General features: G+C 38.7%; 1 protein-coding gene across 2 annotated transcripts in view; it reads left to right on the plus strand.

The window, feature by feature from the left end:
* ZRANB1 (zinc finger RANBP2-type containing 1) overlaps window positions 1-14856 on the plus strand; it is a 93826-nt gene that overhangs the window by 57353 nt on the left and 21617 nt on the right. For both annotated transcript variants that reach the window (XM_031957003.1, XM_003755006.4), the window contains one exon: window positions 9927-10114. In XM_031957003.1, coding sequence (XP_031812863.1) covers window positions 9927-10114 — 188 coding nt within the window. The remainder of the gene's footprint in view (window positions 1-9926; window positions 10115-14856) is intronic.

The raw sequence follows: 14856 nt of genomic DNA on the forward strand, positions 1-14856 counted from the left end.
GTGTTGTCTATTAAACTCATTCCTGATGTGAGTAGGTTTTGAGAACTATGAGCCCTCTTTTCCCTTTAATGCTTCTATATCTATTCTTCCTTTGCACCTCATTTATATAACATAGTTAACTATTTTTATCTTAACTCTGCCCCTCTTTCTTTTAAGTTACCCTGTTGTTGTTGTGAATCTTAGACACATAGTATACATTTCTTATGTAAAAAAAAAAAAAACTAGCCATAAACCATTTGTCCATGTTGAGTTCCTTGAAATTGATCTTTGACATTGGCTCTTCTATGTTGAATTTTCTATTGAGTTCAAATTTGGTTAATAGAAAGTCCTGAAAATCTGCAAGTTTGTTAAATGTCCATTTTTTTCATTAAATAATATGGATAATTTTGATGGATATGATATTTTTGGCTGCAGCCCTAGTTCTTTTGATTGTTGTAGATATGACAACAAGATCTGTTGTTTTTTATTGTAGCTATTGATAAGTCCTGTACAATTACTTGTTTCTTGCAAAATTTTCTCTTTGATCTGGGTGTTTCAAAAATTGGCAATAATAATCCTGTATGTTTTCCCAAAGTATCTTGTTGAGGTGTGGTGATGGGTGGATTTTTTTTTTTCCTATTTCTATTTTCCCCTCTTGTTCTATCACTCCAGGAAAATTTTCTTGGATTATTTCTTGCATTATTGTATCAAGATTTGGTTTTTTTTTGTTTTTGTTTGTTTGTGGTCACAACTTTTAGGCAGTCCAATTATTCTTATATTTTCTTTTCTTGATCTGTTCTCCAGATCTGTTTTCTTTTCTTATGTTTCACATTCTGTTCTATTTTCTCATTCTTTACATAATCCCTTCCCTTCCTCCTCCCCCCTTGGTGTCTCATAGATTCACTGGTTTCCCCTTGCCCAATTCTAATTTTCAAAGAATTATTTTCATCTTTGAGACTGTATCTCCTTTTCTAGTTGGTTAACTTTTTCATAATCTTTTTCTTGAATGGTTTTCACTTCATTTATTTATTTATTTTTGGTTTTTCCTAACTATCTCTCATTTGATCTTTAAATTCTTTTTTGAGTTTTTAGAAATTCTCTCTGGGCAGAGAGCCATTTCACATTACTCTTTGGGGTAGAACCTTTTTTTACTTAAGTGTCTTCCTCTGAAGATGAACCCCCATCTTCCCTGTTCCCGTAGTAAGTTTCTATGATGGGGTTCGTTCTTTGCTGGTTTATTTTTTTAAATAAGAGGTATTAGTGTAAGCACTTGTAATGGTAGGAGGGTGGGAGGATGATGCCTTAAGCTTCCCTTCAGCTCTCCCCTCTTACCAGGAACCCCAAAACAAGAGCTTCCCCCTCTATCAAGTGCCCACAGCTAGCGGCATCCTTGCTTCTTTTTTCCCCACACACTCCAGATGTGCTGGTTCCTTCTTTCCCAGGGCCTCTGCTCTGCAGCACAGCTGGGCCTGGTATTCATAATCAGGCCGGTTGCCTCAGTCTTTGGGGACTCTGACTCCACAAACAACCTAAGAGGTAAAAGTTTCTGTGGTTCTTGCTGAGTCTCTAGCCATACCTAGCTCACCCCAAGGCTCTCCATTTGGTGTTTCTGTGGAGTAGCCCAGAGGTGTTTGCACATCACTCAGGTTAATCCTGGGCCCTAGGCCCAGATCTTGTTGGGTTATACCAGGAGGACCCCTGTTCTGCCCCATCTTCTGGATTTTTCACCAGTTCTACGTTCACCCTGAGGTGCAGATTTGTTCTGTTTGTGGGGGAAATCAGGAGAGCTTGAAATTTACCAACCTCCTCTACCATCTTCCCAGAATCCTTCTGTTCTAGTAGTAGTATTTACAGAGGCACTGGATGCCATTTTTAATGACAATCAGAAGATTAAAATGAGTCAACCTAACAGTAACTGTTTATTAAGCCATTCCTTTTTGCAAGTCCCAGAAGAAGTGCTTGGATTACAGATAGGTGAAAATGAAAAACTTCCCTGGCCTTTAGGATCTTGACATTGCCCCTTTGGCTCTTTGTTTAGATGATGGTTTAAGAAGATTCAGATCCAACACTAAATGAGCTGTGTGACCCTGGATGAATCACTTCATCTTGTATGTCTCCATTTTCTCATGTGTAAAATGAGCTGAAGAAAGAAATGGTAAACCCACTCCAGTAGGTCTGTCAAGAATCCTCTAAATGGGGCCACAAAGAGTTGGGCACAACCAAAAACCATGAACCATATCAAAAAAAAAAAAAAAAAAAAAGCAAAGGGCAGACTGTTATATCTTGGAAGCTGTGCTGGATACAGAGGTTAGAGGAACTTGGGTTCAGAATCTAAATCTGTCAGTTAATACCTACGTAACCACCGGCAGCTAAGGCATGTCTGAGCCTCCTTTCCTTCACAGAATTCAGAATGAGGCCCTTTGTTTAGATGATCATTAAGAAACCCTTTCTGACTTTGTGGTCCTGTACTGGTTGGATCTCTGATGATGATAGGCACCTCAGGGAGAAATGGAAGGAACTGAACTTAATTTTTCTTTAACATTGATCATATTTGATTTAGAGGAACAGAAGCGTGCATTTCTCCTTTTAAATTTTAACATGATAAATAATCCAAATAAGTTTCTGACTATGAGAATTTAACTTCACAATTTAGTAAATGAAGTTTTTGCTCAAAAGACAGCAAGGTTGTTGTGATATATACAGTTAATGAAAATATCAGTCATTTTGGATATGGATTTTGGAAGACACTTCTGTATTTTAAAGACATTTTCATTTTCCTTTCTCCTCAAATATCCACTTAAATGTTGATAGCCTTTTGTTTTTTGTTGTTAAGTAGTTTTCAGTTATGTCCAACTCTTGGTGAAACCATTTGGGGTTTTCTTTCTAAGGATGTTGGAGTGGTTTGCCACTTCCTTCTCTAGCCCATTTTGCAGATGAGGAAATTTGAGACCAACACAATTAAGTGGCTTTGCCAGGGTCACACAAGCTAGTAAGTGTCTAAGACCAGATTTGAACTCGGGAAGATATCTTCTTGACTCCAGGCCTGGTGCTCTATCCACTGCAGCGTCTGAGTGCTCCCTGTTTTAGTAGATTTAATGAAATCAGGATTTGTTATCACTAGCAATTAATGCTATTCATTTCTAATGTCTTATTAGGGAAGAGTTCTCATTTTTTTTGGGGGGGGGAGGGTTGGAGTCTTTTCCTTTTTTCTTTCTTCAAAAGCATATTTCAGATTAAGAGTTGTTTGTGGCATTGAGGATTTTGCCATATTGACCTGAATAGTTTTTCCCCTGAAGATAAAGTACTTATAACTGAAGTCAAAAGGAAAAATGTAGAAATACATTGAAAAAATGATACCATGATAGACTGCTCTATTTTTATTTAACTCAGATCTGGGAGTGGTGGGCTATTTTATTTGATTGCTATGTTGAGAACAATCTGATGAGTGACATATATGGAAGTGAGAACTAAGAAATATCTGTTATGTATTTGACATAGTCAATTTCGATTAAGAAATCTGAAGAGATCTCTCCCTGCTTTTCATTCCTTTCAAAACAGATGTTTTAAAATAGGTGTTGCATGATTATTACATTGAATTAGCTAGCATAGTTTATATTTCTCTTGAAATTTGATAGGAATTAAAACTAGAAACCTTTCATAATTGATGTTTTTAGCTGCTTTTGGCTAAGGAATATGAATATTTGGCTAAGGAATAGTGAGTATTCAAAAAGGGTCATTTTAATGAGGCAATAGCCAGTTTTATTTGAATTATAGCTGGGTAGGAACAGCACACATGAAAAAGGACAACTGGATTTTAACACGGAAAAGGAGTGGTTGAATAGATGAAGAGCTAAGCTGTGGAGAAAAGGCAGCTCAGGGGCATAGCCACATCTGATTCTATCTACTATCTGCTAACCATGCGAAAGGACATTCTGAACATTACCACTTAAAACTAACTTTTCTTTTCAAGGGTTCCTGAAATTGTGCCCGCTGCCTCCAGGCCTACCTTGACCCCACAGCATAAAGCATGCTGTGATGTCACAGCTACCATAGAACTCCAGTGTAAGGTTGAGCTGGCCCACGTGGGCTCAGGTAAGTCCTAGATTTTTTTTACCATTTGGCATTCTTTTCAAAGTTCGTTACCTTGACAATTTTAATGCCATAAAGGAAAATAAAAGAACCCACAAAACTTTGAAAATTGTGCCATATATGGGGGAAAAAATGTATTACTTTAAAACACCTGTGAGCCAGCTCCATATTCTACGGAGTTCCATAGTAGCTGTGGTCTGAGTGGAGTCCTTCGGTCAATGTGACTTGACCTTAAGAGGATCAACATTACTGGGAAATAAGGCTTAGTTTAAAGACCAGTTGAGCACACAGTGCTTTCTTATTATCTATGCTTATAGGTCTACATATTAAGTGGGGAAATTTTGTAGTTTCTAATAATAGAGCTTTTAATATATCCTTATTTTTACTCGTGATGTTTTTTTCCAATTCTGTAAATGTTGAAAAATTTCTCTAGTTAATATTGGCTAATAATGCTGCTTGGTTTCACATATTTAAACTCAGAAAGTTGTCATTCAAGCTTCAGGCTTCTTTTATATGACCTTTTTTTTGTGCCTGAGAATTCAAATTGCTTTTAATTGTTTTTTCTCCCCACTTATTCTTCCAGTATTCTTGGGAGGTAGATAGGAGAAGTATATGTAATAGAAATTTCAATATCTATGTTAAAATTTCAAAATGTGCCAAGTTTTTCAAGAAGAAATGCTTCAGATGTTTTTGGATTGAATTTAAGCTTTTGGTGACCTGGAAAACATATATGGGCCACTTTTATTCTCTTTTACCACTGTCTTTTAAGTAACTTTTTGTCATTTGAAAGTAGACCTAGAAATATCTAGACTTGTCTATGTATACTTATGTATACTTAAATGATCTCATTGGAAGTGGCCTTCTAGTACAGAAATTGAAAATAGTATTGGTATTTGAGGCAGAATTTGCAAGACCATTTCATATTCGGTACAATTTTTTTTCCTCCTAGAAATTAGCGAGCAGCTAGGCTAACATAAGGAAATAAAGTATTTTTTTTAAAAAAAAGTCTTTAAAAATTCTCAAACTCTAATGTGCACAAACAAAATATGCATAAGCTTTCTGCATCCGTTTTAATAGGATTTGACTTTGATGATTGTAGACTGAATTTCAATAATTTGTTTATTAACTTAATGTATAGTCTTAGATAACATTAAAGTAGGTAACTGATAATGTAAAAAAATAATTTTTCGGGCTTTGGAATTTATTTTTGTGACTTTGTATGTTGTATATGTTATATCTCTTTTGTTCCGAGTTATAAAATCATTGATATATCTAAAGACCTGTTTTTAGCTTCCCTATTCTGCTCTATCTTCTCATTTTTTGCCTCCAGCACATTTCATGTAATCTATAATGGACAAGGTCCTCCATCATACTGGTGGGTAGCCTAGGTGAGAGTCACAGAGGCTGGACTTGATTCTTTTGCTATTGTTTTTACTCCCAGGCTCCTGTACTATTAAAATAAACAAATAGCTCGTTTGCTACTGGTGAAGCAGGGTGGTAATTGTAACTGTGTAAGCCAGAGTCCCAAAACCATAGTTATCATGCCTGTTGTCATGCTCATGAGGCTTCTTTGGGTTTTTTTGGTGGTTGTATTTCTTTTCATGTGTGCACCTTTTATGGTATGCACATGATGTTTATCAGTCTGTGAAATAAGGTCATAGATGTAAATTCCAAAATGAGATTCTCCTAAGTTATTGAGAGCTTTAAAGGTATTTCTTAGACTTGATTGGTGTGATCAGCAACAAAAACAACTCCTCTACAAACCAAAAACACTTAGAAGGAGATCTGTCAACACAGCAAAGAGGATGATAAGAGAGACCAGTTTTTTGACTTTCTTTCCTGGGTTGTCTGGTGGCATTTTTACAACTCTGAGTAAACAGTAGTCATACTGTGTGTTGTTTTCCATTGGGGGTTGAGGGTGGGGATTTGTAAGATCTTTGAGTTTTCCTGTTTAAATGTGTTTAATATTTCCTAAATAGTAAAGAAGTCTGTTAAGTCTAATGAATTTAAAATGGAGTATAATCTAGATATAATATTAAAACTTTATTAATTTGGAATTAATCATAAATAATCAATGTCAGCTGGAGTTTGATTTTTCATCCTGGAAAAAGGAAAATAGCTTTTCATTTCTAAGCACTAAATGGTATTGAAGAGGTGGTAATAGTAGTGATTTTTTTGATGGGGTGGGGGACGGTGGCAGCAGTGATGGTTATATAATATTTAGACTACTTCAAATTCAGTAAAGATTTTAAGCGCCCATCTAGGATAACATAAAGTGATAAAACTTGGGATTATTCAGATAAAATAGCCTGTGCCCTCAAAGACCTGTTATAAAGCACTCTTTAAAAAAAACAAACAAAACCCCCCTATGCTATTGGCACTGAGTTACAAACTAATAGTTTGCTAATTAAATTTTCAACAATTTCTTTCTTTTCTCCCCCCTCCCCGCCTCCGGGCAATTGGGGTTAAGTGACTTGCCCAAGGTCACACAGCTAGGACATGTTAAGTGTCTGAGGCCAAATTTGAACTCAGGACCTTCTGACTTCAGGGCTGGTGCTCTATCCAATGTGCCATCTATCTGCCCCCACAACAATTGCTTAAGCAAGTTTAGGAGTACTTCAGGAGTTTTTCAGGGACTTGAAAGTACTAAAACTGAGTTTTTACAAAATTAGCTAAAATTTTCCACTAAAAGCTTATATTTTTACTTGCTGTATTTGAGGGGTTCTTAACCTAAAGCCTAGAACTTGTTTTTAAAAATATTTTGATAACTGTATTTCACTGTAACTGGTTTCTATTGTAATTCTATATATTTATTTTATTCATTTTAAAATATAGTTCTGAGAAGGAGTTATAGACATCACCAGACTGCCAGAGAAGTCAATGTTCCGAAAAAAGGTTAAGAATTGAAGGGATTCTTAACATCTGGTGATGTCTGTAACTCCTTCTCAGAACCATAGTCTTTGGAGCAGAAGTAAATTACAGGGAATATTTACTAAAATAACTTTTTAGGAAAGCCTTCAGTTTTAGAATCATTTGTTATAGTATTGGGTGTCTTAACTTCTTTTGTCATGGACCCCTTGTTGATTGCCTCTCAAAAGCATGTTTTTTAAAATGCAGAATGTAAATACATAGGAGAATGACAAAGCAAACTAATTATATTGAACTCTAATAGAAATGGAAAATGGGGGTGGGGTGGGGGGGAAAGTATGTTTATAGACCCTAGGTCAAGAACTCATCATTTAAAGACACAGTCATGTTGACAGTCTTCTGAGTAGATGGCATATTTGTAGAGCACTGGATTTTGAGTGAAGAAGACCTCAATTCAGATTGTGCCTCTTAGAACACCTTGGCTGTATGGCTGGGGCAGGTCATACTGATGTTGGATGAAAGTAAAACAAAACAACCCACATTATGGTGAGTTCCTCATAGAGAGAGAGCCCCTTGTGAAAATTCACTGGGTGTTTTGCATTTTGCAGTATTTAAACTTATATATTCTATATTTATAACATATGTATATATATATTTAAAACGTATACCCATACAAGGCAAAGCCTAAGAAAAGTAAAAGCATTATATTGGTTTTTCTAGCATTTTGGTTAAAAACATATGCTTCCATCTGCAATCAGAGTTGATCAGTTCTCTCTCTGGGATGAAATAATGTTTTTCGTCATTGATTGGATGGAATTGGCTTGATCAGTCACCAAGTCTTTCATAGTTGATCATAATCATGATCTTGCTGTTTCGGTGTACAATGTTTTCGTAGTTCTGCTTATTTCATTTTGTATTAGTTCACATAAGTCTTTTCAGGTTTTTCTGAAACCATCATCTTTGTAATTTATTTTAGCACATTAGTATACCATCACAGTTATATGCAACTTATTCCCCAGTGACTGGACATCTCTACAGTGTCTAGTTCTTTGCTACCATGACTATTCTTTTATCTCTTAGGGATAGTATTACTGTTGGGTCAGTGTTTATGCAGAATTTTATGGCTTTTTGGGCATAATTCAGATTGTTCTCTCTAGAATGGTTGGGTCAATTCATAACTCCATCAACATTGCATTAATGCCTCTATTTTTCCACATCTCCTTCAACATTTGTCATTTTCTTTTTTTATTTTGTTAGCAAATTTGATAGATGTGAGTTGTTTTAATTTGTTTTTCTGGAACATTTTTATATAGTCACATAAAATATCGATAATTTTGATTTCTCCTGAAACTTTATATCCTTTGACTATTTATCAATTGGGAAATGGATCTTGTGTTTATAGATTCGACTCAGTTCTCTATATATTTGAGAAATGAGGACTTTATTAGAGAACCTTGTAAAATTTATTCCTCAGGTTTCTTGTTTTCTTTTAATTTTGGCTGCGTTTGTTTTGTTTGTATAAAAATTTTAATTTTACATAATTAGCATAATTGGCTTTATGTGAACCTTTCTATTTTTTGTTTGGTTCTAAAATCTTCCCTTATCCATAAATTTGTCAGGTAAAATTTTCCATGCTCCCTTAATTTACCATTAAAATATCTAAATCATTTATCCATTTTGACTTTATTGGTACATAGTATTGCTCAACTGATTATTGATGACATTATTAATTACAAAGCTCAATTGAAGAAATTAGATTGCAGAAGATGATAAAAGAGCTGTGTTCAAGTCTTTGTAGGTCTGTCATGTAACAGAGGACTCATGTCTCATTCTGTTTGACTTCACAGAAAAGAACTAGTAATAGTAGCTAAAAATGATGGGGAAGCCATTTTCCTCATCAAGGAAAAATATACTGAGATCTGTTCCAAATTGAATGGACTCCATGGATCTCCCTTCTTAGTCTATATATAGTATGTGGATTAAACTAGATTGTTGCTGAGTTGCGTGATTTTGTTTCTACCTAGTACTTTGTAGACCTTAGTTAATGTCATTAATAGCATTTTATGACAATTTAAGTTAACCTACAACTTTGTATAGTGAATGGTGAGTGTTTTTGTCTTATATATAACAATATTGATTCTGATATTCATGCCAGGTGGGTGCTAGGAGAATTTGAAGCTATGTTCCCAGAACCTTTTTACCATTTACACTGCCTTCTCCAATTGTAATAGATTTGAGTGAGGCTTTTTGGTTTTTATTTTCACTTTGGAAATAATTTAGAAAACTAGTAATTTTTCTTTCGCCAATCTTTTTCTCATTGGCATCTGAAGCAAAAAAAAAAAAAAAAAAAATCATAGTCTCAGACAAACCCCGCCCCCCCAAATCCCAACCCAAACAAAAACAACTTCAGAACACCATTGAAGACACAGTGGAGTCGGTGTTTGTTTTCACTCAACTTTAATGTGAAGTGTAAAGGCAGTGAGAGCATTTTTTAAAACCTGAAGCAAAACTTCCAGATTAGTGAATTGGACCGATGGTTTCATTGGTTACTTGGCTAAACCAGACTTAGCTCTTTACTCTATAAGCCTAATAGTGTTGGTTCCCGGACCCCCAGTCCTACTTCTAGCAGCCACTATGACTGTGGTAGGCCCTGTGCTAACCCTGCAGAAGCTGGCAAAATACAGTACCTACTTTTGAGAAGTTCCCATTCTTAGATGTGTCAAAATCTTGTTCAAGCTTAGACTCAACCCTAAATGGGTAAGGTAAGTATGTAACTAAGAAAGCTTACTTTTATGGGTTACTCCCCTTTTTTATTCTTAGTTCTATTTGTTTTTTCTCTTTATGAATATAACTGATATGAATATAACTGAAGACTTAAACCAGAGTCCAGAGAGCTCAGGGGGAAACACTTAGCATTAAAATAATTGATACAACTTCAAGTCTTGTTAGAAAAATATAACTAATCATGTTTCTCTTTTGTTGTCTTTTAGGAGTCGTAGAGGGTGATTTAGCTGCTATAGAAGCTTATAAGTCCTCCGGTGGAGATATTGCTCGACAACTTACTGCCGATGAAGTCCGCTTACTGAATCGCCCATCTGCCTTTGATGTGGGGTACACTCTGGTACATCTGGCAATACGTTTTCAGAGGCAGGATATGCTAGCAATATTGCTGACAGAGGTACGTAGGAACTTTGATATGTGGGGTGCATCATAGTCTTCAAAGAATTGGTTAGAAATGACCCAGAGAGAAAGCTATAGGTAATAGTTGTTACAAGTAGGTGACACTCTGTGTTCATAAGAAATGAAGTCAGGGCTGGATCCTCTTGAATTAGACATATGAGCCGAATCAGAAATGTGGATCAGAATGAATGGACCTCTCATGTTGCTAGAATGGGAAAGCTAACAGAATTACAGCCTGATCTGCAGTGGAATCTGTGAAATTTAAAAGACACAAGAAAGGAAGATATTGAGCAAGTTGGTGGTAGAGAATCTTGGGAAAGTCTTAAGAGATGGGACAGTTCTGGCTTGTCATCTCTTGTCAGCAAGCATTAATTAAGCACTTAGTGTGTACCATGCGCCATGCTACAAAGCCAGACATTGTGCCTGTCCTCAAGGAACTCAGCCTGATGGAAAGACAACATGGAAAGAACAGGATACATATAGGACAAGTTGGAAGTGATTTCAGAATGAAGGGGCTAGCCTGAAGAGCACTTGGGCAAGGTTTCCTATAGAAGGTGAGAGTTTATCTGAGACTTGCATGAAGCCAAGGAAGCCTGAAAGTGGAGATTGTGGGGTGGAGGGACATGCAGGGATAGGGGCAACCATCAGAAATGCCTGGAGTTGGGAGAGGGAAGACCTTGTGTGAGGTTGAGCAAGAACACCTCAGGTTGATTTGTAGAGTAGCTGCTAGAGGGGAGCACAAGAAAACAGTTCAGAGAGGAACAGGCTTTAAAAGCCAAACTGGGGCAGGGAGGGGCGTTGGGGTCCTGAAGGTGATGGGAAACCACTAGAGTTTATTGAAAGGGAACAGGGGAAGTGACCTGATTAGACTTGCACTTTAGTGGTAATTGGAGTGGAGAGCCGTGAAGCAGACAGACCCAGCATCAGCTCTTGCAGTAGTTGAAGTGTGAGATTGGGCGGGCCCCAGTGGTGATGGTGTCCAAAGGAGGTGGGGAGAGGGAGTATTACAGCGATGATGCACAGAAGAAATCCACAGGCCTTGGTGGCAGCTTGGATCTGGGCAGCAAGGGGGCCTGAGGGCTTGGGCAGAAGGTGGCGTCCTTGGTGGCAATAGGGTAGTTGACAGCACGGGAGGTGAGGAATGATTGTCTTGGTTTTGCACTGACTGAGTTGAAACTGGTAGTGGGACATCCGGTTTGAGATGTCCTCTAGGCAGCAAGATGCAAGGATTGGACAGATAGTTCCAAGAATCATCGGCTCTGTAAGAGAGGGTAATTGAATCTCTAGGAACTGATGAGATCATCAAGTGAAGTGTCTCACTGAAGAGAAGGCCCAGGGCAGACCCTTGAGGTTCACCTGCAGTTATAGGAGAGAGACCTGGGAGGAAAACTAGAGGGAGAGTAGAGTAGTAAGATGGGAATTGTCAGGAGCAGAGGCCCCGGGCCCTGAGTTGTGTCCCAGGGAGGATAAAAACTGAGAAAAGGGGCTTTCATGGGTTGGTGTCTGTAAGGTAGTTATCCTGCCGGAGAGGTTCTCATCACTTAAGTACTATGTAGATGTTCTTGAGCACAGTTTTAGGTACAATTATGGGATAGCTCTTAGATTAGATTCTGTCATCAGCTTCTTGGAGCATGTCCGCAGTACTCCTCCTCTTCCCTTTGTTGCTGTGGTTGCACATGTGCTTAGCAAGCAGTGGGACCATGCCCTGGGGCACGTCATTTCTTTCCCTGTTGAAGTGCCTGCTGTGGGCAGCTTTGGGTGCACGCCAGGGGACTTGAGAGAAGGAAGAGCTAGAAGGGAACCCAAGAGGTCATCTCATCTAATCTCATTTTACACCCGAAAAATTTGAGCCGTAGCCCAGAGACATAAATGTTTTGTTTAAGGTCACAGAAACTGTAAATGATAGGTATGGGATTTGAAACTTTGACAGCACATTTTCCCACCATATTATGATGTCCTTGGCCTTATTCTTATTGTCACTGAGAAGAAGCTTGACCTCTGAATTTTTGCCGCCTTCTATAAACATGGGAACAATTTGTATTCTCTACTTCAGAGGGTTGTCTTTGAAGGAAGACCTTTTTTTTCTTTTTTCTTTCCTTTCTTTTCCTTTTTTTTCCTTTTTCCTTTCTTTCTTTTCCTTTCTTTCTTTCCTGAGGCAATTGGGGTCAAGTAACTTGCCCAGGGTCACACAGCTAGGAAGTGTCAAGTGTCTGAGACCAGATTTGAACTCTGGTCCTCCTGACTTCAGGATTGGTACGCTATCCAGTGTGCCACCTAGCTGCCCGAGGGAAGACATTTCTAAACTTCAGAGTGCTCAATTAATGTGAAATTATTGTTTTAAGAGGCTGAAGAAGCACACAATATTAAAGGAAGCAGTCTCTTTGTAGAAGCATGTTGCTGGTGGGAAATCACAGTTCTTTTAATGACCCCCCAAGTTACTTTGGCATGCATTCTTTTTCTATATATATATATATATTTGTATTTATGTATATGTATGTGTGTGTGTGTACAAGTCAAAAACAAATATACACACACACACATATTTGTTTTTTAAACACCAATATCTCCAAGAATTAAAGCTGCGGATCACCACAAGGATAGTAGGGAGTCTAAATAACCAGTTAGAAGCATTAAGTTCTTACAATGTGTCAGGCACTGTGCTAAGCACTGAGGATACAAAAAAAAAGCAAAAGACCATATTCTCAAGAAGCTTTCAGTTAGGAGGGAATACTTTTATTGTTTTTTATGTGTTGTTCAGTCATGTCTGACTCTAAAATTCTGGATGGTTGGCCATTTCCTTCTCCAGCTCATTTTACAGATGAGGAAACTGAGGCAAACAGGGTGAAGTGACTTACCTAGATCCCATAGCTAGTAAGTAATTGAGGCTGGACATGAACTCATGAAGATGAGTGATTCCAAGCCCACTGCTCTATCCCTTGTGCCACCTAGTGACTAGGGAGAATACACACAAACATAAACAGGCAAAGCAAGTAATATACAGAATAACTAGGAAATAATTAATAGAGGAGAGATACTGAGATTGAAGGGTTGGGGAAGGTTTCCTGGAGAAGATGAAATTTTAGGGAGTAGGAAGCAGAAATGAGTAGGGAGAATTCCAGGCCTGGGGGACAGCCGGAGAGAGTGTCCAAGGCTGAGAGGTAGAGGGTCTTGTTCCTGGAATAATAAGGAGGCTGGGCTCACTGAATTGAAGATAGTGTCATTTGGTCAGATCAGGCTGTAGTCCTTTGTAAACAGGGAATGGCAAAGGACAAATTGCACAGAAAGCTATCATCAGAAACGGGTAGTTTTCCTCCCCACCCCTTCACCCCCCAATGAGATGGACTCATACTGTAGTGAAGGATAACTGAGAATCTTGGGGAAGGTGTCCCAGCTGCTAGTTCCTTCCTTTGGGGCATTATTCTTCATGGACTCTTCATGCTTCTTGTAGGCTCCTAGTTGCTTTTGTGTTGTCTCTGATAGAATGTGACCTCCTTGAAGGCAAGGGATTCTTTTTGCTTTACTGCTTGGCCCAGAATCTGACAGAGAGTAAGTGTTTAATAATTGCTTGGTGACTAACTGAACAAACTCTCTCATTGGGAGCTCTCCAAGCTCTGTTAGAATATTGTACATCCTATTGCAGAAAGACCTGAGGATAAGAAAACCCTGCAACGGCCCGCTTGCAGCTTACATTCCGCTGGACAGTGCCCAACAGTTTCTCCAGTTGGGTCTTTACAAATAATTTCTTTCAGTGACAGTACTTGTTACTGAACAGTCACTTAATTTGCACATTGTGTCTGACCTAAAGAAAGCATATCCAGCTTGACTGAGAGCAAATGGCACATTTCCCCCAGGAAAGAATTCCTAATATGAAGTTGGGGAGTGTTAATGGGGTATCAGATCTTGTTTTCCCCTTATTTTGTATCACGAAAATAGAAGCAAATGCCTTGCTTTGGAAACAATTAAGGGTCTAGAGGGATGCTGGAGAAGGTTGGGAAGAGGGAGGAAGAGGGCTGCCCCAGCCACCCTCTCTTAATGTGCTTCACAAGGGGTCCACAGAGCTGCTGGTGCTGGTCAGGGATGAGGAAGAGGAGGGTTAGCATTTATGTGGCATTTTGTGGTCACTCTCTTACGTGATCCTCACAGCAGCCCCAGAAGGGTCAGAGGAAGAGGAGAAGGTATGTTTCTATAGAAGGTCATCATAGAATTTGTGTAGCGCCCACCATGGGCCAGGCTAAGCACTGCAGGTATCCTCAATTTGGATCTTCACATCTCTGGGAGGTGAAGGGGGAGGGGGCACCACTGTGCCCATTTTATAATTGAGGGAACTGAGGTAGGCAAGAGTTAAGGAAAATGCCCAGGGTCACACAGTGTCCAAGGCCCTGACTCCAGGCCCAGCATGCTTTTTGTGCCAGCTGCCCCACAAGACCATTCAAAAGAGTCTTAGAAATCCACAAAAAATCGCTCAAGTTTTGGAGACACGTTATTTAATAAGACAGAGGTAGCACGCTGGGCCTAGAGGCAGGGAGACAAGACTTGGAATCTTGCCTCAGACACTTCCCTAGCTGGGTCACCCTAGAGTCCCCTGGACTGTAGCTCCATGTTGGCCTTTGTGAGTCAGGGATTACTTCTCTGATGTGATTCATGTGAAGCCCCTTCAGACCTCCCAAGAGTGATGAGCAGCGCTGCTGCAGCCTGGCCTTTGGCTCAGAGCGGGTGTTCCCCGACTCAGAAGGATAAGAA

Source organism: Sarcophilus harrisii, chromosome 2 (genome assembly GCF_902635505.1).
Source record: "Sarcophilus harrisii chromosome 2, mSarHar1.11, whole genome shotgun sequence".
NCBI classification, from domain to species: Eukaryota; Metazoa; Chordata; class Mammalia; order Dasyuromorphia; family Dasyuridae; genus Sarcophilus; species Sarcophilus harrisii.